Source organism: Trachinotus anak, unplaced genomic scaffold, assembly GCF_046630095.1.
Source record: "Trachinotus anak isolate AG129_WGS33_773 ecotype Australia unplaced genomic scaffold, CSIRO_AGI_Tana_v1 ptg000016l, whole genome shotgun sequence".
NCBI lineage: Eukaryota > Metazoa > Chordata > Actinopteri > Carangiformes > Carangidae > Trachinotus > Trachinotus anak.
In genome coordinates this window covers 9528015-9555284 of record NW_027273867.1, presented here as the reverse complement: position 1 = coordinate 9555284, position 27270 = coordinate 9528015, and the positions used below count along the sequence as shown (strand labels likewise).

The 27270-nt window shown below is 41.0% G+C and overlaps 1 protein-coding gene across 6 annotated transcripts in view; it reads left to right on the top strand.

Annotated features, from left to right (window-relative positions):
- Nucleotides 1-670: 670 nt before the first annotated feature.
- Nucleotides 671-27270, top strand: part of col16a1 (collagen, type XVI, alpha 1) — a 67353-nt gene continuing 40753 nt past the window's right edge. For all 6 annotated transcript variants that reach the window (XM_071500842.1, XM_071500840.1, XM_071500843.1 and 3 more), the window contains exons 1-7: nt 671-929; nt 6770-6891; nt 15848-15916; nt 15999-16116; nt 22269-22392; nt 23137-23418; nt 25931-26011. In XM_071500842.1, coding sequence (XP_071356943.1) covers nt 6816-6891; nt 15848-15916; nt 15999-16116; nt 22269-22392; nt 23137-23418; nt 25931-26011 — 750 coding nt within the window. In that variant the 5' untranslated portion in view covers nt 671-929; nt 6770-6815. The remainder of the gene's footprint in view (nt 930-6769; nt 6892-15847; nt 15917-15998; nt 16117-22268; nt 22393-23136; nt 23419-25930; nt 26012-27270) is intronic.

Sequence of the window (27270 nt, the reverse complement as noted above, 5' to 3'; positions counted from 1 at the left end):
TGAATGGTCAGGGGCTGCAACCGAGGCCACTTTATGGATCAGATGCAATAAAACCCAGTGATAAAACAATATAGAAGCTGTGGACCCGGCCGTCAATCAGAGGTAAGTATGATAAGTAACTTCATTAATTTTAATGGAGTAAATTCTTCTCAATAATGCGCCAGCCTGGCCACTGTAATTCGTATTTCTTGTCTTAATACAGTCCCCTCACCCAGACAGAATGGAGGCAAGTCTTCCTTAGCCTCCAGTAAGCCATGAATCAAACGGTGGGGGGAGGGGGGGGGGGGGGGGGGGGGGGGGGGGGTGATGGTGGGAGGTAGAGGGTAAAGGCCTGGAAAAGCTTGGTACAGAGATTAAAGAGATGCCCCAGGCTCATTTTCCTGCACTGTGGACAAGGTGATGTCACTACACATTTTACTGAGGGATCTCCCAGAGGAAGGTAGGGAGAGAAAGAAGGAGAAAGAGGGAGTGCGGAGGGTTGTTGAAAAGAGACCAGGAGAGAGATAGACAGCGGGAAGAGATAGACAGAGAAAAAAAGTAATGAGAAACCGAGAGACAGACTTAGGAAAAGCATAGAGAGGGTGTGAGAGAGAGAGAGAGACAGGGAGGGAGAGAGAGAGAGAGAGAGAGAGAGAGAGAGGGAGGTTTGGGATTTAGATCGTGCAGCGGCGGGAGGGAGAGAGGGGAGGGGAAAAGTTGGACACGGACAATCTTGCAGTAACTTTTCTTCTTTCCTTTCTCCGTGGAAGAAGCCTCAAGGAAAAAAAAAAAAAAAAAAAAAACAGTCAAGGAGACAAAAATCACACTGGATTACATTTGACTGCATTTGCATCGTCCCGCAAGATTTCCAATCTGGTCCTTGGATACATCCACGTGTTTACTTACGGATTAATGTGGTCGCAAATTTGTGGATTGATCAGTAGTTGAAGGTATGGCTTTTATGGAGTTTTATGGACGTGTCAGCGATGCTTGAAACGGATAAAACTGGAGGGAAAAAAAAAAAAAAAAGTTTAGCAAGTTAAAAGACTGCAGTTTGTAAAGTCACTGCAGTGAAACTTTATGGTAACTTTTGCAAAGACTGCTTAATACAGTACATCACATGGGGATATTACAGGCGTATTATACAGTAGATGAACACCACGAATTTGCTGTAAATTCATTGTTGAGCACAATAGACACGCAGTCCCTGTGAGGTTGTCATAGTTATACTGCACACCACTATGATTTTAAGAGAGATAACATACCATAAAATACAAGTACGATAAACTCACTTTCTCCCAATGGAGATCATTAAAGTTATATTGTATCTGCCGAGTAGCCTTGGCATATGGTAGCATTGCTGAATGTCTTTATTGGACTTTGCAAAAAAACTTTAAAACCAGGACTCGTTGGTATGGCTGCTGGCAAAAGTGATGCTGATTTTTCCTTAATATCTAAGCCAGGCCTTAATACAACACATAATGAGTGTGAGCTGTTACTGTAAATCTTTGTGGCTTGCATTCAACCCCTGTGGCATGGAAAAGCCTGTTTTTTTTTTGTTTTTTTTTTTAAATCTTTTTTTTGGAGCAGCTACATGCATATCATTCAAGCAAAGTAATGTCTGAGCATAGTGCTGCACTGATCTGAGATCAGCGTGCAAATTCCAAAAACTTATTTCCTCTACCTGGTAAAGAAAAGAAAATGCTGAGGAGGAAGCCTGAATGCCAGAGACACATCTGCCTTCCTCATTACTCAGCCCTCCTATGTTTGCTGGCTTTTGCATCCTGTCTGTGCACCCCCCGAAAACACCCAGAGGGGTTCTTGAGAGTTTTTGGTGAGTCAGTCTCCCCTGCAAAATCTGGAACAGCTCAGTTTTGCATGTATTTAATTCACCAGTGAGGTGCTTATTTGGGGAATAGATTGATATATCTGATCAGCTCCCCTGACCTAAACGACAGAGGGTTATTTCAACAAAAATATGATGTAAGGACCCAAGACATTAATAAGTTTGGAAACCCTTGTAGCTGCAGGTAGCTGCAGTATCTCTAGGGACACATTTCCCCCCCTTGCAGTAACAGGTTCTGCTCTCACTTCAGACCCTTGGGAATATTACCCTGAAAATTTTACAAATTTGTGTCCTTGAATTTAACTGCGCATTAAGTGTTGCTCATTTCACCTGCTGTAGGCTGCACATGCACTGTGTAGCAGTGGAGGCATACAGTATCTGTTTCATATACTGCTTCCAGTTCTGGCCTGTTCTATGAGCATGCAGCAGACTGTGTCACACACTTGACTCTTTGCTTTTTCAGGTCAGAAGTGACGTGAGCATTGGGCTCACGTCACTTCTGAAGAAAAGCAGCAGGTCGTCAGCCTGCTGAAGGCTGACTCAACCATGCATAGCTTAGGCCCCGGGCCAACCTGCTCACGTCATCAGAGAGGAACTCACTTTACCACGTTACTCTATGTAAGTGGACCAAAAGGGTCCACAGCATTGGAACTTTGAGGCAGCCCTGAGTAGACATATTGTTTGTCTTCAACACTCCCTGCACAGTCTGCAACTGTGCTCTGTTTCTCATTCACAACCAAAGGCCTTGAACACTGTCCAGAATGCAGGACCAGTAAAAACTAGTCTCAGTTCGTCTTCAGTATCATACAGCTTTGGATATTGCCTTCACTTGTTTGCAAGTTTTTTTTGCTCCTGGTCAATGGATATCTCAAGTGTCTTATCAAAGCCTCAGGGCATCTTCAGCTACTTTTATATACGCTTAGTTCTCCATTCTAACAGGCCTGCAAAGCATTCTGTGGTTTGCTCGCATGAAGTACATCCAAAGTTGTAGAAGCCAAGAGTGTAGGTGGAGATGTTGCTGTGTTCATGATGACAAGTCAGAATTACAGTAAATAGAAGCTTCTGACAGTCAAAAACACATTCAGCAAAAATGCTCTGACAGTATTTGGCAGTATCTGGCAACAACAGCTCCAGGAAAACATGGCAGCATACTGACTGGTGTCAACATCCATTCTGTCTGTTGGTCTGTCAGTCGGACCACTAACTTGGTCCAATATCTGAACAACAATATCTGCACAATTATTGGATGGATTGCCATGACATTCATGGTCGCCAAAGGATGAGTCCTAATGAACGATGTCTTGACAGCTATTGGATAGACTGCCATGAAATTTGGAACAGAGATTCATCTTCAAATCTGCAAAGCCTATAGAAATGGCCATAATTCATTTGACCAACAGTAGCATAAAAACGGCCGCTACTGCAAACATAACATACCTTGACATGCTTTCCCAAGTTGGACAACAAATGTTTGTAGGCAGTGATGAAGTTTGGTCATGGTAAACAGCAAATATGTTGGCTGTCATTGGTTTTTCTCCTGTGACAAACACAGTGCATGGTATATCACATTTTTGAAAATGAAATTAAATAAAATAAAAGACCAAAACCTTTGCTTCAAAGTAACAAGTACTTTATAGAAATGTAGTGGAGTCAAAAGCACAATATTTGACTTTAAAGTGTAGTGGAGTAAAAGTCCTAAGTTTCCAAAGAAATACTCACGTACAGACACTCGAAAAATATACTTAAGAACAGTAGTCAAGTAAATGTACTTACTTACTCTTCAACCCTGACATTACTTAGCAGTATCAGCTGCCCTTTATACTAATTAATTAATGTTAGCATGCTAGCACATGAAGGTAAGATGGTGATTGTTTTATCTTTGTTTCTATTTTTTTCTTCTTAATATGTTTACTCATTTGCAACAAAACGACAAAACAAATTCTTTGTGTGATGGAAAACCTCCATGGCAGAAAAACAGATTCTGACACTGATTCTGAACATGAGCAGCCTAGTTAACATCAGCATGTTAGCATTGTCATTGTTAGCTCGCCGGCATGCTGATTTTTGCATGTAGCTCAAAGGACCGCAGCCTTGCAGAGCCATTAGCAACGGAAATGGACTTTGCCATTGTCATTCTTGGAGGTTGGCTTCTGCTAACTCCTAATGGTGCATGGTGTAGAAATGGCTTGGTTCACTTTGTGTGTGTGCCTATGTGCATAAATACACATCTGTATGTGTGCCCTCTTCCCTCCCATACCACGCATATATGAATGAATCTGTATGGGAATGAATGGATGCATATGCATCTGTCCACTTGCTATCCAAGCCGCCTGTATTATTGCTGCATTCCAGTCAACTTCTACTGCACTTCCCAACACATCCCCTACGAGGGAGAGAGGACTTTCCCAGCAGCACTCATTCTGGGTGATGACCTACTGACCAATCAGGAGGTTGTTTTCACAGCCCAGCACCGAAACCACTCTTGCTTGTGTGTGTGTGTGTGTGTGTTTGTACGTGGGAGATATTGCAGGGTAGAATGCAAGCAGATAACCTCTGAGTGAGCTCTCTGTCAGTCTTCTTGCTGCAGTATGCTGGGAAAGACAGCTGGAAAAGCAGTGAACCCTCAAATATTACATGGCTTACACGTTTATGCCAGGTTCTCCCATTTTAACAGATACAAAGTAGTCTAAACTGCAGGCTACCGGTTCACTGTTATTTAATCATCCGTGTCTGTGTGGCAAATAAGCAATTCTCTTGTCAAATCATAGAGAGGACATGTTTCATTTAACTCTGTCAGAGTGTGTTCATCTAAACGGGCTTGTGGAAGGGTTGTTGTTCTGTAACCGATGGCAATGATGATGAAATGTGTGACAACAAAAATTGCTAAGCACTGAGCACAAATTGCCTCCATTGTTATGTAGGACGTACCAGTGGCACTTTGGTCTGTGAATTCAAGCCATGAAAAGTAATAAAATTGATAGCTGTTGAGGAAATAGAAAATAGGCAAAAAGTCTGGACCCAGAACCAAAATTGACTCCTACAACTACTGTGCAGCGAGGCACGTTGTTATTTAAAAAATTGTCCATCCTGAGACAAACACGAAGGCTGTGTTGTGACTATTGATGTTGGTCACCACTTCCACTGTCCACCAGTGCGTGTCTTCAGGCTTTTTGTGTTGGAAGACGTTCAGATCTGTCACTGTTTTCCTTCCTGTGTTGGCGTCGTACTCAGTGACCCGATCAGCATGCTTGGCGGGCTCATGGCCAGCCCACTGGCCAAACCCGGTGGCCTAACCCCGCACTGCCTCGCCTTTATCTGCTATAGTCAGCTGTGTGGCTGCGAAGCTGCGAATGGAGTGCAGAGAGTGAGAGGAGGAGAAAGAGAGACATCCATAGCAACACATATTAGGAAGCCTTTTAAATTGTTTTGGATTATGGCCAGATAATAATAGCAATGAGCTGTAACTTTTCCTTCTGACTGTGTTCTCCGGACTGTGATGCATTATGTATTATGTACTATGTGAACTTTCTTATTATTGTGATCATGTGGCATGAAGCCTATAATAATGGCATGAAGCCATTTAAGGCTTTGATTAACCCTCTGCACATCGAAATGCAGAAGAAAACTTTTTTTTTTTCAAAACTTCTTGCTGCATAGCTCGCAGCTACTTTTAACTCAACAACTGTGCTCACACATAAATCGTGCCATAGTACAGGATCTTTTCAGGAAATGATAACCTGGCCTTTCAAAATGTAGGAAAACGACACCTGGAGTCAGCTGCCCCCCAAAACATTGAATGCATAATTTATTTCAGAACATAATTTGAAACAAAGTCCTCCACCACATTGTCTACTAGCAGCACGCTGCAAACACTCAGGTCAGGCTAGATGGTATTCACACCGTGTCCTCCGCTGGGCAGGAGCACCACATTGTGTGTGTGGGGGTCATTTCTCCTGGCAGACGGGACAGGTGTGTCTACAGAGACACAGTCTGCCCGCCTGCCTGCCTCCAGGGGCCTGCTGTACCTGTAAACACTGCAGAGTTATGGGGTCCTCACACATGCTGAGGGCAAGTCCAGGTCAGCTGGGATGTGTTTAAGCGGGTCCGAGTGGGCGGTGTGTTTATGTGTGTGCATTCTTGTGTGTGTGTTTATGAATAAGGGGTTGCAATAAGGCAAAGGGACTGTGGAGACTGAATTTAATGATTATTTTGACGTGGCGTGCATTTTAATTTGTGCATGACTGTGTGTGTGTGTGTGTGTGTGTGTGTGTGTGTATGTGTGTGTGTGTGTGTGTGTGTGAGAGTGTGTGTGCTTGTTGTTGAGCCACGTGGAAGCATCTGGTGCAACACAACCATGGCTCCAGTGGAATAGTCTCCAGATGTGTTTGTGTGTTTTGGCCCCACTGTCAGTTTGACTCTGGACCAGCCAGCCTGCATTTCAATCACTTCACTTTCATGTGTGCATGTTGCTTTGTTTTCTTACATGTGCAGTAGGTATTTGTGTGCAACAAAATGTGTAGTTTCTTTTTGACTTAAAGGCAATGGCTTTTAGATATGGTTGTGTGTGTGTGTGTGTGCATTTAAGTGCACTCCACTCCACATATTTACATGTATATGTGTGTGTGTGTGTGTGTTTGTGTCGCAGCTGCCCAGTCAAAGGCCAACCAGATGGACAGGATAATGACTATGATCAGAGTTTATAGAGTTACACTCCTTAATGAGGGACATTCTGGTTAATTCATGTGCCACTAACAAAGTCCGCGTCACACCACATAATTAACACATCAACTGTGACTGACTCATAAATATACATCAATGTCTATTCAGGACTCAAACATAATGTGCAGCTGTCGGCAGAGTTAGAGGACTGGGTGGCGTGCTGACAGAACGCAGGAAGGATTTGACTTTTTTGACTTTCTCTTTGTCTGTTTGTGCATCCATCAGCTGGTGGCTGGGGCGAGGTGAGGCGTCTTTACGGAGGAGTGAAACCATGTGGCTCCTCTGCTCCTCTCTGACTCTGCTGGCCCTCGGCTTTGGATCATGTGACACGCTGCCGGGACAGGAAGGTGAGTTACCCCTTTCCCTGCTGCGTTTTTGACACCAGTGGTGGTTTTTGCATGGTGATTATGTGGAATTCAGAATGAACACAATGTCTTTCTTAAACAAAAGGAATAGTTTGACATTTTGGGAAAGAGCATAAGATGGGAAGATTGATACCACTTTCCTATCTGTCCATTGTTTTTGAAGCTACAGCCTTAGCCTAGCTTAGCATGAGGACTGCAAACATGCTGAGAAATCAGCAACTTAGTGATATAAAATAAGATGAAAAGTATTTCCTCCAAAATGATTGTAATAAATGAAATAATTGCATTACATCACTAGCCTCTGTGGAGCTCTGATAAACTCTGTTATTTATCAAATATTACTGCTTCATAGGACAAAGGCTTTGAACATAAATCCTGCTAAATGCCAAACGCTGCAAAAAATGCTCTCAAATAACCGCCTCTCAGAACAGTCCTTATATCTTCATTTAAATGCTAAAAAGACAGTAAAGTCCCCAAAAACTGCCTTCTGGTGCTCAAGTAATACTGTTGCAAGTTACAAACAGTTAAATTGAGACTTTTATTCAGACTTTCAAGCTGAAGTTGTATGCCTGGCCAACTCTGTACTCATCGAAACCCATCTGTGTTTGGTGGAGCTGTGTCTATCTGTGTGTGTGTGTGTGTGTGTGCGTGCCCGTGTGCCCTGCATGTGTGATAGAGAGCCCAAGGTTACAATGAAAAAGGAGCGTAATTATAGCTTATGTGCATTGATGGTGGTATCCATTGGTGGCTGTGTGGTTAGGCTGTGGCAAAGAGGCGTGTGTGTTTACCATGTGCGGTTGTGTTCTTCTTCATGAGCCATCAATCATACGAGCTTCTGTGCATTTGTGTAGGAGAAACACGAGTCTGTGTGCGCACATATGAGATGAAATGCTAGCTTGTCTGTTGGCGTGTTGGAGCGAATGTGTGCATGCTTCTATTTGTATGCGTGTGTGTGAGAGAGCCGAGACAGAAACAGACAACTAAAAAAATCAAGAGGCAGAGAGGTGAAAAGAAATCTCTTTTTTGTCTTTTATTGCCTTTTTTATTTATTTATTTTGTTCCAAACTGTCATATTCCTTCATCACATTGTCAGTGTGTTCTCAGGGGCCGGCTCTGTGATATCACTTGGGGGGGCCGAGCAATCCTCCATAGTTCGTGGAGCTCTGAAGGGAGTTTTGTCAAGGAGGGGTGGGGGGGGGGGGGGGGGGGGGGGGGGGGGGTTCCCTCTTGGGAGACCCTAGTCAGAGCTTTTCGGATGAGACTGAGTCAGCTTGCAGCTCCCCTGAGTCCTCTCCCCCAGTGGTTGGAAGAAAGTGCTTTTTCAAGTGCAGCTTTCACACGTTGTCACAGCGAGCACCGCACACACACAGAAACACGCACACATTCACATACACACACTATCACTATTCCTCCGACTCATCCAAATCTCTACTTACTGGTAATTTGCTGACATTACAGCAGGAAAGCAGGTTTAAGTAAAACTGGTGTCAAAGAGTTGAGCTGGATGATTGCACTGCAGTTCTGCAGTGTACCCGCCAAAGAGACTAGTCTCCACAGTTAAATTAAATGGCTGAAGTGCCATGCCTTTGGTAAAGTGTTGCTGATATGGGGTTTTTCGTGCACCATAGACCTTAAACAGTCTGAAGTAACGGATTTATGTTTTTTTTTTTTTTTACCTATTTTCCCTTTGTCTGTTCTGAGCTAAGTTCTGTGTTTTCTGATGCTAATGAATTGTTGTAGTAATAAGCTCATTTACAGAGAAAATGAGCATGGAGAAGACAAGCAGCCAGCTGCAGGAACAGATCTACATTACACTGCCTGGTTAGGAGAATTAAAGTGACGTTCTTTTTTTAAATTTGCTTTTATGCTGACAATGATACTGATTACATAGTGTAGGGCTGAACTTACACAAATAATATACTATTTCCTTCATATACTCTCGACTTTATAAGTAGGTGGAATAAAAAGTGATATCAGAACGATACTTCTTTACTTTCTCTTATTCAACGATGTCGATACAAGACATCAAACAATATGTGTACAGTTTTCAAAGAACCTTAAAGCACAATTTGATTCATTTGTCAGCCAGATGGGAGGTTAGCATGTTAGCAAGCATCTGCCTATTCACTAATCTAACAGGCATGGAGCAACATAAGCATTCATTCAGAGTCATTTTCACGGCCACCCGACAAGTGTGAATCCAATCTTCACTCTCATTTTAGCTCTGTTTTGGTCTCCACCAACTCCTGTGAAAAATATCTGGTTTGTTAGCTGCTAAATGTTCATTATGTTCAACAGCTTGTTGCTAACTTTAACTGTCTACTGTTTGGTGTAGGGAAGATAGTGCAGTGGATTCAGTTGCTTGCTGCAGCTAAAAGCAAGGAATATGAATATGAGCAATGAAACTGAACCAAAACAGTAAAGCTTCAGGTCGGAAACCAAAACAAGTTGAAAGATGCTAACATGTAAAAGATAGTAAAGCTACAGAAGATACCTGTAGCAACCCATATCACATGACATGAAGAGTTGACAGATGATCTATTGTTCATATAAAAATTGTTAAAAATTGTTCATAGTGTGCCATGTTAATATTTGCAGTGTAGAGAATGTGAGACATATCCTACTGCTGATGGGCAATGATTAGGGCTGATGGGTAACCTTCAGAGTGTGACTTGACTACTTTGGCAATTATAAAAGCTGGTGCCTGTACGTCACTGGCGAGAAATGAACTTCAGCACTTTAGCAAAACAGCTAAACTTGTAATTGCTTCAGATGTGCTGCTTCATGAATGGACCTGTCTTATAATGTCTCTGCTCTCCACAGAAAAAAATGTGCATCATCAGACCTTTTTGCAAAATGCATAATGAAGGTGCAATAACTTTTTAACTAGTTTAAAAAGTAGTGCTCAATACTGCACAGTGCACAAATATTCAGTACACTACTTAAAAATGTCTTTAAATGTCTTTTTCCCTTTCCTCAAACATACAGGATGTCAGATAATATGTCAAACAGCACAATCTCATGAGATGAGTACAGACCTCTGCATGTCCTGTCTAAGTTTATTGTTGTGAAAAGCTTGTAAATGTGCATGTCATTAACCAGGTCTGTGTCTGTGGGTGCTTGTGAAAGTGAACTGAACGTGAGCCAGAGGCCTACAAGGGGGAAATGAGTGAGCTCATCCCTCTTAAGTGCAGCATTTTAAGTCTTTCCACTCCTCTGTGCTGCAGTTTTATCTCTGGAAAACAACCAGGAATGTTCTCTCTTGTCTGTCTGAGTTGGCCGAGAGGGCACACACTCTGTCACTCTGTTTCAATCCCCCTGTCCTTTAATCACCCTCTCAGTTTGTCATTTTCCCCCCAGTTTAAACCTCAGATAGGCCATACTGAATCATCACATTGAATCATCAACTCAGCATGCCCCTCTCCTGCCCTCATGTTGCATTTGTTTAACAGCCCTGGGACCTAAAAGACTCTTCTTCTGAGTCTGATTTTCTGCTGATCAGCAGCCTAGTCCAATTATCTTGGAAGTAAAGCACGCTGAATAACCATACCATACCTGCTCTTATTACAAACCTCACACCACCAAGTCTGACTCTGTAAGCACACTTCTGACCTCTTCTCCCAAATGGAAGCACTCTGCCAAGGGTTTGCTGCCACGAAAACAGAATTAATACTCGGAGGCAGTTGGTTTCAGTAAACTCCAGCCACAAGAGGACACTCACAGATAAGGCTATTGATTCCTAAACTTTCTGAAGTTTGTTAAATATCACTTGCAATACAAGAAATGTCACACATTACTTATTGTAGCTGGGATATTGCAGTGGGTCAGCAAGAGTTGAGTTGATAGTGCACGTATACATTGTTATTTGTCATAATGAATGCCTTAGCAGTGTATCTATGTGTAGTCATTGGCCTAAATATAGTTAGGCTAAGTTATATTAGACATATTTGAGTTTTCATACTTTACACTGATACATTTCATCAAATCATCCAGGTTTGTCCTTGTCTGACACCTTTTACTTGTACCATCCAATTTAAGTGTGAGTCTGTATACATCAAAAAGTAGTGTTTTACTTCTCTAACGACCCATAATTTCCTGGACTTTTATCTTTGGCAAGGTGGAGACTTGAGGGAACACACACAGCAGTGTACTGCATGACTGCCAGTGTAGTATCATTACCTGATTTGGCAAGACTCAAACACAACTCATCAAAGAGGAAGTGAACTCAGCCAAGACCATCCAATCTCTTTAAGGCTACATGCAGCTACTAGCGGGATCCTGGAGTGACACTCATACTTTGTGCTAATTAGCTTGTCAACAAGCAAATGCATTTCTTTGATCACAGCTTGAGAAGAAATGGGGTTCAACTTCTGCCATGTGTCCTCTGCCAAAGTGCCTGAGTACGCAACAGTCCAATAAAATATCATCCATCCTCCGAGCAATGTGGAAATAGCATGGTTCACCTGTGTACGTGAGCAAAAGTCTGACATATTAACAAGTAAACACAGCATTTCACTTGATTCACAGCTTTTAAAAGAAGTAATAATTTTTAAAATAAATGTATCCTGTTTATCAGCACAATATACACATATGCTTACACATATACAGTTTACAACAAATTCTTAAGATGTCAATCAGCGTGTTACATGATTGGAGAGAGTCTAAACTTGCTGGAAAATGTTATGTGATATGCAGTAGCATGTCTGGCTAAGATCAATGTTAAGACCACAGTTTGGATACGGACCCAGACGCCGTTCAATCTGGAGGCAGACATATAACCTATAAATTATTGAGCATCATTAAATTTTGTTTTCAGTTTCACCAGTGCAGCTTTAGTACTGGTCACGTGACCCTTGTCAGCCAATCATTGCGACTCCAGTTGGTCAGTGGGATACACACACACACAGTGAGAGACGATGTTGGGGAAAGTGGGATAGAAGAGGGAAAGAAAAAGAAAAGGATGTGTTAAAGCTGGTCAGTTATTAAGGTGTGTTTTATAGAGATTGCTGGTTAACTGTTGGAGTTAAACATAAAGACAAATAATGGAAAGTTAAGCTCTGCTTTTTATTTCATTTTGTAAATACTTTAAATCTAATTTTTCAAAAAAAAAATTTAAATTAAAAAAGACAATGAGTCAGTCACAAGTCAATGGAGAATTATCACCCAACTCTGCGCTGCTGCCAAAAGGCCAAAAAAATAGGTCCAGATGGTATATTGTTGTACATTGACTGCTATAATCAGTTCTTTGTCCAATTTGTCTGTCTTTCCATTATATAGCCTAGCAGGGTGGAGTAATCATTAGCATTAGCCATATTTGCTCACATGGTAGCCTGCTAAAGCCTCTAGTTAGCAAGCCAACATGTTTGTGTTTTCCAGACAATCAGAGGAGAAATCAGTTCTGGGATTTGGTTGGTACTGATGTTTGGCCCAGATTATCTGGTAATGTATTTACAGATCCAGTCTTAAACTTCCAGACTCATCAGGACCGCACTGATCAAACATGGTTGATAGTTAGGAGTTAAAATCTGGATGATTACAATTATGATTACTTCAGTACTGAGCTGTTGGTGTTGGCAGGAAACAATAAACATTCTAGCCCCCAAGGCTAAAGTAAACTGGCATACTACTGTTGGCAGACATTACAACTGACAATTAAAATCAGTTAACCTCCAGTTCTTGCATAAGAATAGACAAACTGTGTTTATCATGTCTTTGTCAAATCTTGTAGTGTTTGCATGTTTGAGATTAAAGAGAAGAAGATCTTTTAAGTTTCTTCTTATTTGCGTGATACAACCTGATTTCAGATCATTTAGGATTTTGTCGAATCTTGTAGTGTCTGCATGTTTGAGATTAAAGAGAAGAAGATCTTTTAAGTTTCTTCTTATTTGCGTGATACAACCTGATTTCAGATCATTTAGGATTTTATAACTCCTGTGGTCTTAGCCTGGCTTAAGTTGCTGAAGGATGTTGAGCCAAGTGTGCCAAAGTACAGCTCAGATGAGCCAAGCTATACAATGTAGAGTATGAGCGCCTGAGATATCCTAAAATGGCAAGTAAAGAGACAACAGCATATTTTGGGTAAAAGATGCTCCTTATAACTTAATCTCTTTATCTTGGGATAAAATACAGTCTGCTACTCTTAATATCACCTCAGATAAGAAAAATATAGCCTGAAGACTGTCTGGGTGTTTAGGGCAACTTGCTTTTCTTCAAGTGACATCACTCACCGCCTCTTCCCTTTCTTCATGCTCTCCCTCTCTTCTGTGTTTTTTCTTCCTCTCTCTCCACCCTCGCCTCTCTTGTGCTGTTTAACTTTTCACTGTGCTGCCCACTTGCCTCTAGCCAGGATCTCTCTATTCCCGAACAAAGCCTTCATCTTGATTCTGTCTGATGGAAATGGGGCGGTGATGAAAAACAAAACAAAACAAAAATAACAGAAAGAAAAAAATAAAGCTTAAACAGTGACGAAAGGTAGAACTTAGATCTCTTAACTTCAAGAAAAAAAACCTGGAGAGGGCAATATGAAGATAAGGTCTTAGTGTGTGTCTGTGTGTGTGTGTGTGTGTGTGTGTCTGATTTAAAAGGCAGGACATGTCTGTGAGGCTGCATAGAGTGTACTTTGTGCTGAGTTAGCAGTTAAGGTTTCAGGATGGACCAGTAAAGTTATAAGTACAGTGTGTGTGATTGTGTGTATGTGTGTGTGAAAGAGAGAGGGAGAGAGAGAGAAAGGATGAAAGATACAGTAAGTATCAGGGGGCTTATGCTTATGCTCTCTACTGTATCTGTTTCTTTGTTCAAGTGTCACATTATATTCATGCAATTTCGTTGACCTTTTATCTTAAGTTTCTCTCAGCTTCCTGCAACACCACTGTTTGACATCTCTTTTTCCACACCTTAATTTGTACTTTCGACAGCAATAAGAGAAGGACACACCGTGCAGGGAGGCAGGCTGAAGGGTGCTGCGCTTTGAAACAGACTTTGTGTTTTCAAACTAAGACGAGCAGAAGCTGCAGGGTGTCAAGTGATGAACTTGATAATAGGTGATGAAGCGCTAAATGTGATTTAATTCTTTCTTGAGCCTGCCTCCGTGAAATTAAATTCCTAACTCTTAATTAAAGTCAGTTGGATGTTATTATTTTGGTAATTATATTAGGCGCGTTCACCTCGTTTTGATGTGACTTCCAGCCTGGATAAATTGCAGTTGGAAACACAGACACTGCCATTGCATGCTTCAAGGCAACTCTCCATGCTCCTGTTTCATCAAAAAGAAATTCTCAACAACTTTATTACACGGAATCCATAAAACCAGGGCACACAAAAACATTACTGTTGCTTGAAATGAATTATTATTTCCAATATATAATAAAGCTTTTTCTTCGGGCTCTATCCTGTTTAATAGCAACAAACTTGACCTTCAAATGAACCCCGCATCTTGCATAAACAATTGACAATTAGTTAAGCATCTTAGTTATTATAATGGTAACAATGTCCAATTTACCACTCAGAAATAGCAATAAATGTTTTGTAACATTTGGTTTTAATTATGCACAGAGATAAACAAAAGTATGCTTCTGATTTCTAGCCAACGATCATGGATTTTGTTGGCATTAACTGTCCCTAGCAGATTTTACAAGCTGCAGCTAGCTTGTAAGCTAATGCTATAATGCCAATGGTAAGTCTGTTAGTTAGTTTGTGTACCTGTGTACCACTACCCACTACCACTAAGTTACAAATGCTTCAGTTTTACAAGAAAAGAGAACTTCAGGGTGAGGAATGACCAATAAGTATGGAAAACAAAACACAACTGTATGTAATGCTAGTTTGGATGTATAGTATAGAGTGCCGCAGGAATGAGTCCTAAAACCCAGAAATTTGTTAGCATTTTAGCACTTTTGTCAAGGGAACCAGGCTGCTGCTAACATCTACAAAAATACATAAAAATAACATTATTTCCAAAAGTAGCCTAATTGTAACCACATAATATATGCCTTTTAGCTCTGGAAATAATGCTAGTTGTCCACTTTAGGTAGCTAGCTAGGCATGCTAACGTTTGCGCCTTACCTTAGAGCAGATAAGCATGCAGTTTAACCTCGTCCTCTCACCTTGTGTTAGGTGATTAAAAAAAACAAAAAAAAAACCCACCATCATCCCCATGCATGATGCATCCTTGAATCGGGTTAAATTAAAATATCTAACCTTCACATTAATGATTTAGAATATTACTGACAGCAAGATAGCTCAGAGAGAATTATTAGGTTTTATTTTTGGTTGACACAGGGCACCACCTGCTTCCAGATTCTCTGCAGTCATAGTAAAGTAAAAAACGCTTTGCCCTGTGGAACGTCTTGCTTGGGGCAGTGGTCCTTGGCCCCAAAGAGATCAATTAACTGTGGATCACAGTGATTCACAGGGTCCATGTCTACCTGTACTGGCCCCCATTTTTCTACACATCTCACCCACCCCCCCTCGTAGTCAAGCAAGCCGCACTGACAGGCAACACTTTCCTCTGTAACCTCCCCTGACAGGGTGAGAACATATCCATCAAACAGAGGCTACCGCGACAGACAAGCTTGGTGCTAGACAACCTGTCAGACCAGGCTGTTCCTCTCTGCACAGCTTTGTCCTCATTTCATCTCGCTCCGTGTGTTTTACACTCTTTTTTTTTTTTTTCTTTTTTTTTTTACTCTCTTACACCTCCACAACTCCCTTTCTCTTCCTTCAGATCAATATTTGTGTTACTCTCAAATGTACCTATGTTTGAAGTTACTTGTTCTCGCATATAAACCGTGACCATTTCACCCAGCAGTAAGTGTGAAAGGTTACATTGGATATAACTTCTCCAAAGACTTAAAGCACATTCAGAGTTTTTGTTGTTTACACGCGCGCTTTTTGACTTTTTTATTATATAACCCTCTGTGTCATCTATTTGTCTCTGCAGATGTACAATGCCCATCTTTACAAGTGGATGAGTGGAAGTTTCCTCAGACGGCCAGACACAATATCACTGGTGAACAGACAAACTCAAGCAGGCATACATCCTTCTCTGAGTTTTATTTATGTGGGTGCTGATGAATGCCTTTTCTTGTCAGGTTTTAATCTGGTGAGGCGATTCTCCCTGCTCAAGAGTCCCGATGTCAAGAAGATCCGCAACCCTCGAGGACCCGTCATCCTCCGCCTGGGCAAGACAGCACTCCTACGCCCAACCGAGTAAGTTTATTGTACAACACTACCTCTACGTCCAGCAACTACAGACAAACACATCTCGCAGAAAACACATTGCGTACAGCTTCATGTGGGAGAGGATGAATTACAGGGAAGGGAAATAAAGTGAATTTTCTTCTGGACTTTCAAGCTTTCTGTAGGCCTATGTCTTTTCATGCCGTTTCTGAACAAAGAGAAATTCAGAGAGACTTAACACCCTACGGCTAATCTGCCTCTGAGCCCTCACTCAACGTGTCAGCGCTGTCCACTGGCTGTTGTGTAGAAAGCAGACACTTGGCAAACCATGCACCACGGGTCAATCTCTGATTGCATTTCCAGAAATACCACTTCATTTCCCTTCCCCACTGACACTGGCTTGTAAAACTGAACTGTAACAGCCTTTTGGTTTTCCGGTTGTGACCACATACACTTATTCTAACTAGTTTTCAAATTCGAAAGCCTGATTTATTTTCTTGAGCCCAATCTATAGGAGTGATGGCTTAATTAGTCGGCATGATGCAATTGCTAGTAAAAAAAAAAATGAAATGGTTATGAAAATTAAATGGTTTGAATGTAATAGCAGCATTTCTGAGCCTGAGCTCGTTCTGAACTTGTTTCTGGGCGAAGAGACCTGCAGCCATAAAATTAAACAGGGCACAGTTTCCTTGCTCAACATGGATTTGCAGGTTGACATGGTGTAATTATGCTTTCCTGGATTTTCATGTTGTTATTACACTAGTTGGGTGTTGATTATGTTTGGAATTGCATGACAAGTGTTTATTAGGGTTATGTGCTGGCTGTTTTTCAGTCCTCTATTTTTTCTCTTGTTTTTCTTCTTCAGTACTTGTGAATTATAGCTGCTTTTCAGACGGCTGAGCTTCTTTTTACCCACCGATAAAGCCGTTTTTCAGAACTTGCCAATTGGGTCAGCCTGGAGTATTTTATCACTCTGTCCTGCGCTGTGAGCTCCACTTGCTTGAAGGCCCGATAAATCTGTCTACAAAACACTCTTTTTTGGTAGAGACATTTTGTTCTGAAAGTGTCACATATATTGTTTGTCACAGGCTTAGAGAGTAGTCGCTCTTATGAAGTGAGAGAGTATGTGTGTGTGTGGGGGGGGGGGGGTTGTCACTTCTCAGGAAATCAGTATCTTTGGAACCAAAGAGGAAAATTGAAGATGTTTTTTGTTTTGCCTCTAACCATACAGAGAGAGGAGGGGAGCACCATTCTCTGATGCTGGTTTGGGATTTTGTCATGGTGCAACGTTTATTGAAATTTTGATGCCATCGAGAGCTTTGCTGTCAGCTTCATCAGTAAAGGATGCTACCTGGGTGACTTCTTTTTAACTCAGACAGAGAATAATCAATGTTAGTACATCAGCCCTGCCTGTTGGCTGCCTTTCATTCTGCTCCTCTCTATACATAGAACTCACTGTCTACAATACATGTTTCTCAAAAAGACTAAACAAAATCAGAGAAGATGCTCGGTCTTTTTTTTGCCTTTGCCTTTGCCTTTTCTCCTTTGCCTTCTTGCCTCAGACAAGTAGATAAAATCAGAGATAACTGTCTATCAGCATCGGTTAGTCATAATGTTCCTTTCCTTTTTTTTTATGCTTTTAATTATTTTTTTTTAACTTTTGCCTATTTAAATTGCATTGTGCAGAAGGGTTTCAGGCATTTAGAAAATAAGAGTGGAGGCGTAGAACAGATGGGCGATTAAGGGATGTAGTGGTGAGGGAACAAGTGGGTTAAAGGTTCAAATCCAGGCAATAAGTGAATGCATCAGAACAAACCCTCAGGCTTGTTCTATGGCTTTTTTCTCTCAATAACAGTTTAAGCGAGTGTGTGCTCAGCGTTTTATGCATATGTGTGATTGTCAGCATATGCATGTTCCTGTCTAGTTTAAATCTTCCAATCTGTGTGTGTGTGTCTTTGTATGTGTGTGTGTGTGTCTAATACATGTGCGGTTGCAGCCTTTCAGTCGCAGAATATACACTGTATTTCTGAAACTGTATAACACATGGCTCCACTCCACCGCGGGCTCCCCGTCACTCAAGCAGCTTTTTAATTCATCACCAGTGAGGTTGAGTGAAGTGTGAGACGTGTATACAGTAATTGGAAAGCGCCGTTTTGCTTTGTATCCGAGGCTAATCCATTCAGCTAATCCAAGCTAACATAGTGGCAGCCAGATGAAGCTACTTGTCACTCGCCTCTCTCAGCTGTCTGCCGTCCTCAGCGAAATGATCACAAGTCACAGCTGGTCACATGCATTATAATTTCAGTAAGATATAATTTGATTGCTTTGGGCCTGTTTCTGCTATGCATCTGCAGTGTGTAGGAGAGAGAGGAAGCAATTCTGTAAGGCCGTGGCATGTAGCCAAGATCACAGCTATTTTTGACACAAGTGAAATGCATTAAATAAATGTAACAACTATCACATAGCAAAAGTGGCGCAATTTACTTTTTTTTTTTTCACACATTTAAGCATGTTGTTGCTGCTCTTATTCTGAAATGAGTTGATAAGCACAACTGTAGAATGTAGAACTGTGATTAAAAGGTCAACTCTAAGCAACTAAAGATGAGGAGCACGAAGGTGAAGGCTTCGGTGCCTTTAAAATGTTTCTGTGACCCCGAAAGGTTCATAAAAATAGCAAGGATGTAGGATGAAAAAAAGCTAGAGCGAAAAAGCCATTTTATTTTTAAAGACTAAATACAGAGGGCAGATTGGGGATATGAGTCAGTGAGGAGAGGGTGGTAGACTTTTTATAAAGATTTTTCAGCTTACATCTACAGTTGGAGAATCATTGCTAGTCTGACTAATGTTGAGTTTGTGGAGCAGCAAGCCTGTCCAGACTCAGAGCATTAGCCATATAAATGACTGGCTGTTTTTGGCTGTGATTTTGCATCAGATTGGATGAATTGTGTTTTTTTTTTTTAATCAACCTATATTTCTTCGCACATATGCTCTTCGTTTAGCTCTTTTCGAAGACAAACGTGGGAACTGCTGTATCTTCGGAGCCGCTGTGATCACATTGTTGAATTTGTGCAAATGGAAGTACTGGTACACGATTTTTAGTCATGCTATTGGCATGGCTGTAGGGATAGCAATGTCAGTCGCTTTGTCTGTTGGCCATAATCTTTTATACAGACATTCACGGTCTGCAGAGGACAAGTTCTAATGGTAATCCCCTGATGTTTCCTCAAGGGCTTTTTGGCCTTTAGTGAAACGTCTGACAACTATCAACTTTATGATCCATTCAAAGGCCGACAGCCCATTGGGAGCAGCAGGACATTTCCTGGTGGTCTAGATTTTTTTGGCCTGCCTTGAAAAGTCAGCTTGACTAGCAATAATATGGCAAACAGGAATGAGCTGATGGACTCTCACACATGGGCCACAGACTCTGTGTATTGTTTGAATATTGGGCACTTTACTATCTACACTTGTACATTCAAATCTGAATGTGTGATCCCTAAAACAAATATTTGTATCAAGTTTGTTGAAATTGTAGGGCTTAAAATGAACAACTAGAAAACTCAAAGACAATAATTCAAACCACCTAGTTTTGTAGGGATTTTGCCCAAGAGTCATTTTACTTTACTAGTGAATAAAATTCTGCTTGGGTCCTGAAAAAGGCTTGGGCCAGTGCAGAGAGTGGTGATATGGACCACAGCTGGGCAGTACATAAATTCCTATAACTGAGGTGTATTTTTTACAACAGTTGACAAGGTACGTGTTAATGGTTGCAAAGTTCATTTTCTTCCTAAAATCGTAAACATGATTAAAAAAACAAGAAACTGGAGATAGCCATAGGGAAAAAGTTGCAACGTCTTACAACATTTGGCCACTCTGGCTTGAAACATTATTCTTTCTTTGTGTGTCAGCTTCTAGCTGCTTAAAATTCCTTTCTGTTAGGTGTATATAATACATTCAGGGATAGAGAGTCTCTCCACTGAAGGCAATTGATTCCAGCACAGTCAGAACCCAGTATAAGGTGCCTATACACCTCTCCAGGTGATTTTCCCATCTTAAACCAGAGATCTGCTTTTTCAACATTAGATTTCCTCTCCTCCTCTTCCCCTGTGCCTCTCTGACTTGCACTGACTTTCTTCCTCCCCTCTCTCTTTTTTTAAAACAAGAGAAGCAGAAGTAACTTTCTCTCAGAGTTGGGAGAGGCTAGATCTCAATCCGTCTGGCCCATACTGAGTGATTTATCTGCCTGTTGCATGTTTGTGTGTACGTGTGTGTGTGTGTGATTGTGTGTGTGTGTGCGTCTGAAGGGTTTATATGTTCTTTTCCAGGACCCCAAATGTAAGAGACCAAGGTGATGTAGTAGTCAATAGTTTGGGAGTGGTTTTGTGCCCTGCAGCTCATGTCACTAATCAACAGACAACTCTATTTTTAACGTTGGTTTTTCTCTTTCTTTTTCCGTTTGTCTGTCTGTCTCTCTTTCTTCTGCACACTTTCTCTCCCCATCTTCATGCTGTTACCTACATACTTTCAAATTGATTAACTAGTATCAAACTCTTATGCATTCCCATATAATACCCAGGATATCTTGGTCCCTCGCTAAAGTCCTCTCTCCCCCTATATCTTTCCTTTTCTTTCTCTCCAGGTCTCCTGGTTCAGAGTTTTCTTTTTCTCACTTTTTCTCCTACTCATCCTCTCTTTGTTTTGACGTCCTGTAGTTGGCTGTTTTCCCTTGGATCTTCCCTCAGTCATAAATCACTGTCACCCCACTTCTAGGAGTGGGAAACCAGCTGCCAGCATCAACAACTCTGTGTGTGTGTGTGTGTTTGTGTCTGCAGAGAGAGAGAGAGAGAGAGAGAAAGAATTAGAGCAAGAGAGATTATTTCAAAGTGTTCACCATCTCAGTCAGCATGCATTTCACTGGACTTGTTTGTGAACCCTTCGTCTCTCAATGCATCTACACACTGCCATGCAGTGAATATTTGTGTGTGTATTTATTTGTGTGCTTAGATGCCCTTGACCAAAACTGAGGGATGAGGTTTGCTGGACTCTATCTGCTATGAAAATTAATGCCAGGGGGTTACACACCGCAGGCTTTGCATTGCTCTGTTAGCTGCCGTCACAAAATGTGGGGGAAAAAGCAAAATGGAAAAAATAGGGATAGAAAAGAATCATGCGTAGAATATAAAAATGCCCACAGAGGAATGTGGAAAAACAAAAAGACACATTAGATTATTTTGTCACTGTACTAATATGGACATCAAAGAAAGATAATGTGAACCCAAGAGTTGTCTTTATGTGTCAAAAGATAAATTAAATGTGATGTTAGCTCTCTGACTGATGACCATCTTTATGAATGGATGTTTACACAAATATGTCATGGTGTATATGTCATATACATTCAATTTCAAATCACAAACACATTGTATGGAAATATCTGATTGATGCTGAGTGTCATAACACACAATATGCATGTGGACAGTGTCACACATGTGCATATACGTTCTTGCCATTTACATAGATCCTGACATACACTTATGTATACATGTACAAACACATATATATATTTTTACCTAGAATTCTTTGGAGCGTTCATTTGGAGCATTCATTTGGAGTTGTGTTAAGGTCCACCTGATGAATGTAGTTACAATATTTACTCTCAATTTAGCTCTGTTTTTGGTCTCCACCAACTCTGAAAAAATCAATTATAGCTAAATGCTGTTGCAGGTAGTGTACACTGATGAGGGTGAGCAGTGCTAACAGGAAAGCAGTGGGTCTGAAAACCAAGATAATGATTTAAACACACTAAAATGCCCCATAGAGCTGAAGGGAACTGCAGAGTCTGTTGTCACAGCGAGTAACCACGTTCACTTAAAAGTAGTCATGGGAATTATTGATAATATAAAAGTATTGAGTATAGCTGCTTTAAACTTCATGGACCCAGTGTGCATCACAGACTTTTTGTCGTATCCAAGCCCGGATGACAAAATCATGGGTTATTTTCTCTCACTTTAGAAAGGTCTTTGAGAACCAAAGAAGCGCGGCTGAATAGCACTCCCCATGGTTCATAAATTGACCTTTATGTAAAAATAGTTGGAGTTCCCCTAATAACTTTTCATGTTCTTCATTTCATAGTTTCTACATATGGAGGAGTGTTGTGTCCCTGACCCTTATGAACCTTTGTGTTTCAGTCAGGTGTTCCCACATGGCCTACCTGAGGAGTTCACCTTGATCTTCACCTTGGCTTTAAAGAAGGCTGCCCTGAGGGACACCATCTACCTCTTCCAGATATCTGATCAGCAAGGATACCCACAGGTGCACCTCAGTTCCTGTTTTCTCACTGCCTTCTTCATACATTCCTGCATCTTTTTAATATTTTCTTCCCTGTCTTGTTCCCGCCTTCCCTTTACTCTATCCTCCTTGTTCTCTCACCTTTTATTCATCACGCTTTTTGTCTATTCATTCTTGCTGCCTCTCATCTCTCTGCATAGTCATCCTTTTTCTTCTTCGATTTCTTCTCTCTCATGACACCTTTTCAATTCTCTCCCCCTTTTCATTCCACAAGCCTTTTGTCCTCTCTTATTCTTCATGCGATCCTCTCTCTCATGCTTCCCGTCTCTCCTCCGCTCCTCCCTCGATCATCTCTTTCATTCACCTTCATTGTTATTCATGTGCATTCCATGATGAAGCACTGGAGTCCCTCAGAGTCCCCATAATCACTAAGAGTCTGAGGCCAGATCTAAATACTCAATGTGTATGATGGATGGAGGCCAAGTTGCCTCATTAGGAGTGATTGATTGGTTGTACTGCTTGCGTGTGTAATTAATACGTCTTCTCCTTTACCTCATCTTTGCCTCTGTGTTCTACAGCTTTGTTAGATGTGTACATATTACTCCTCACTGAAACCACTTCCAGTCAGACAACTTGAGATACAGTACATTTTGTTATCCACAGGCCTGAGCTAAGTGATCAGAATATTGACCACACTGTTGCAAGATCAGTACTTGTGCATATTCATACATCATTTTCCTCCCGCTCTTCTCCCCCACATCCCTACAGCTCTCTGTAGACCTCAGTGGCCCTGATGGCACCCTGTCCCTGAGAGCCAAAGGGGTAGAGCCTGATGCCGACCTGGTGAGCTGTGTTTTCACCGGGGAGGGGGTGGAGGCCCTGATGGACCTGCGCTGGCACAAGGTGGCTCTCAGCGTTCAACAAGGGGCAGCCTCCCTCCATGTGGACTGCAGCTCCATCGAGACCAAGCCCCTGGATCCACGTGGAGATCTGCCCACTGATGGACACACTCTGCTGGGCATTCGTGCTTCTGATGCTGGGCCTGTGCAGGTATAATAATAAAATAATAATAATAATAATGATGATGATAGTAATAATAATAACTTTATACAACATTTCCAAACACAGTTACAAAGTATTTACCTGAAAGATAGGTAACTAAAATAATTACTACTAGGAAGGTTTGAAGTAGAGCATAGAATAGAAAACACTAGAAAAATTAGGAGCTTAAAAAAAATCACTTGGTTGTCAAATGAAAACTTAATCCCTAGACGGTGACAAGATAATATAAATATTGGATAATACACTATATTGAGCAGTTGAAGAAAGGGAGTGAAATGAAAACTAATGATTTTGATTCATTTACTCACTCAAAAATTCGCTGCCATCCAGTTCAGTGATGAGGCCCTGTGTCAGCATTTAAATCGAAAATAAAAGATGACCTAGGAGTCACCCTTGGGGGACACCACAGGCAAGAATCTAAATGGAGAAACTTTGATCACAAAGGCAAACACTACTCTTGTTCACAAAATAAATTGATTTCTTTTTCCTAAAAAAAAACAAAAAAAATAATCAAGCGGAAACCAATCCTTAAGATCCTTAAAAATCATGGACTAAGCAGTGTTTTCCCTTAGGATTTTCCTCAGCAGCTGCAGGATTGCCCAGGGGAGGTAGTGCTGTTGTTTAAGTACCAGGGCACACCTATGACACGCATGTGCACAATGACGTTTTGGCTTATTTTAAAGGTTATGGTGGCAAGTTTATATACATTAGTCAACTATAACTGACCACACAATCAAATTGTAGATTGTTATCAGCATGGAATTAAGTAGCATGAATGAACATAAGTAGTTTGTGTTTTGAATGATGTCATTTACTGGATTGGAAACATCCATTCTGACAAAAAGCTGCAGTTCAGGCAGTGGTCAAGCTCATCTAATAGGCTATGGCTATCAAAATGTAGCCAAGCAAGCTTTCATTTCCAGCTGGCATTGTGGCTGCAGCACAAGCATCAAAGTTTAATAGGCTGGCTTTGTAGTGTTTCTTTACAAATGCATTACAAATAAAGAAAATGTGAAAAGAGTGAATGATGAATGAAAGGATCTTTTGCTGCTTTTTCATCTCTACTAGATAATGATAGCAAGGTTGAAAAATATCATTTATTTTCCTCATTCTGGTGTGCTCCAGCAGCACTACACCTATATCGGTTAAGTGAGCCCTGTCTCGTACCACACACACTTCATGCTCTCATGTGCACCCTGAATGACAGGCACGCAGACTGGTAGAGAGACTAACACAACAATCCAATTTTAAGTGTTTTGTCATACTAGGGTAGTGTGCGCATATAGTGTCCCAGCAGTTGGAGGGAATATCAGTAATTCATACAAATTGATAGCTATAATCTTCCCCTATCTCTTTTATGTTTAGTTTTCTATTCTTTCTCTTCCTCCCACCTTGGCAGGATGTCACCCTATGTCTCTTTTGTTTCAAATTAAAAGTCCTCTGCAAAATGTAATTGTGACTTCATGACATTGCATTTTGGGCAATAATTTTACAGCAGGAAGGGAAACACTAGGTTAAGGGTGAACTATTGCATGTATTATAAAAATCATGAAGCTAAGGTGAACTGGCAAAATTAGATACAGAGTACTCTGTGTGAAATTTGATTAAATATGCTGCATGACTGCCCTATGTTGACAAGTGAAGCACCTTTGATCAAGGTTAAGATTTGCACTGTAAATGTCAATTACATTTATTCTTTGAAAGTGTGGTGACCTTTAAGCTCTCTCTGTATAAAGAACAAACTGTTACTTGTCTTTTACAGAAGTGGTTTGAATGAATTGAATCCCCTTATTGGGACCTATACCATAAAGAATGGCACGGCGGTGCTTTGCTGCATAATGTAATTCAGTATACCCTTGGCATACAGAATTTTAATGGCTTTTAATGGCTAAAGGCTTTTTCCAGACACACCTGTAGAGCCATGTTTCCAGCAGGAAGGACAGCGTGAAATGTTTCTGATGAACCAAACTTCCACGGAGGCCTTTGTACTGAAATCATCCATTCTCTCTATGTGTGGATATGTATGGTCATATTTCTTGTAAATGTGTGTGTGTGTTTTAGACCATGAGTTCTGCCCCTGAGTTGAGCTGTTTTCTTTGAGCCAATCTCATTCAGTGCTGGTTAAAAAAAGTGAGTGGACTAAATAGGAGAATGAGTCTGTAGTAGTCTATAAATGCTGAATAAAGCCAGTATTCCAGGCACTTAGTTTTGATGATCAATTAACTGGCCTAGTTAGAAAGCAAAACAGCATCTTTTGTGAGTGCAGGGAGGAAGTGTTCATACATGCACGCACACACACATGTTCACCCACGCACCAAAGCTCCTAACAGAGTGCTTTGCTAATGCTTTATATAAATCAGAAATTAATAGGCTTTCAAGCTTGTTTACTGCCTCATTTAAACTTTATTTGCATTATTTATGAACAAAGCAGAGGACTTATGGAGATCTGCATGTGGAATATATCATAATCTTTCTTTCTCTCTCCTACTCTCTTTTTCAGATGGACATTCAACAGGTGATGGTGTATTGTGACCCATCCCTTGCTATCCAGGAGGCCTGCTGTGAGATACCTGGGGCTCGGGTGAGACTGACAACCTTCACTAACTGATTAACAATGATTCAAAATAACAATGAAACTGTGTGGAGCACAGACTATTCACAACTGCACTACAATTCTGCATCATTCCATAGGCTACGGACAGTGTTCCGACCCCTTGAACTTTTTTCACATTTTCCTATGTTGCAACCTTATACTAAAATGAAAAAAAGATCATGTTTTCCCTCATGAATCTAAACTCAATAACCCATAATGACAAAGTGAAAATTATGAAAATGTTAGCAAATTTATTTGGAAAAAGACACGGGAATATCGCATTGAAATAAGTATTCAGACCCTTTACTCAGTACTTAGTTGAAGCACCTTCAGCAGCGGTTACAGCCTCAAGTCTTCTTGGATATGACGTGACAAGCTTTGCACGTCTGAATTTGGGGATTGTCTGCCATTCTTGAGAACATATCCTCTGAAGCTCTGTCAGGTTGGACGGGGGCCGTCAGTAGACAGCCATTTTCAGACTCCAGAGATGTTCATTTGGTTCAAGTCAGGGCTCAGGCTTGGCCACTCAAGTGCTCCCTCAACCCTGACCAGTCACCCTGTGCTTGGTGCTGAAACATAACCCTCAAAGCATGACACATCCACCACCATGCTTCACCGTTGGGATGGTATTGGGCTTTTATTGCTTTACAATGCATTTGCATTGTCAGAATTACATACCATAAACAGTCTGCGGTTGCCCTGGAGGCTTACACGTGTTAATCTGCTTCCTTTTGTGTGTTTTTTTTTTTTACTCCATTTCTCTTGAGGTGGTCAGAAATAAAAAAAAAACTTGGCTGCCTGCCTTAGATTTTGATATGCACAGAGAGCCCTTACTGGGCTCCATCAGTTACTTGACTTAGGTTTCCACAAATATGAAAAAGCCTGTCTTATTATGTTTGTTAACAAAGTATTCTTCAGAGGCTTTGTTGAATATAGGATATTATGTATACAAATTGACTAGGGTGTAGAGTAATTCCATTGTGTGCAATTATGTCACATCAACTGCAGCTTGCCAATACTGTTGTACTTCTGAAGTGTGACTAAAAGCCTGATTGAAAGTATCACTTGCTGTTTCTTGCAGCTGCAGAAATGCAGTTTTCTCCTGTATTTATTTTTCTTTATAATTCACTCCTTTTCTCTTGCCACCTATTTTCTTAATCTGCATGTCTGTGCAGTTATTGTTTGCAGGCTTCAGACAAAAGCCTTATTAAATAGGAAACACATTCACTGGACATAAATACAGCAGT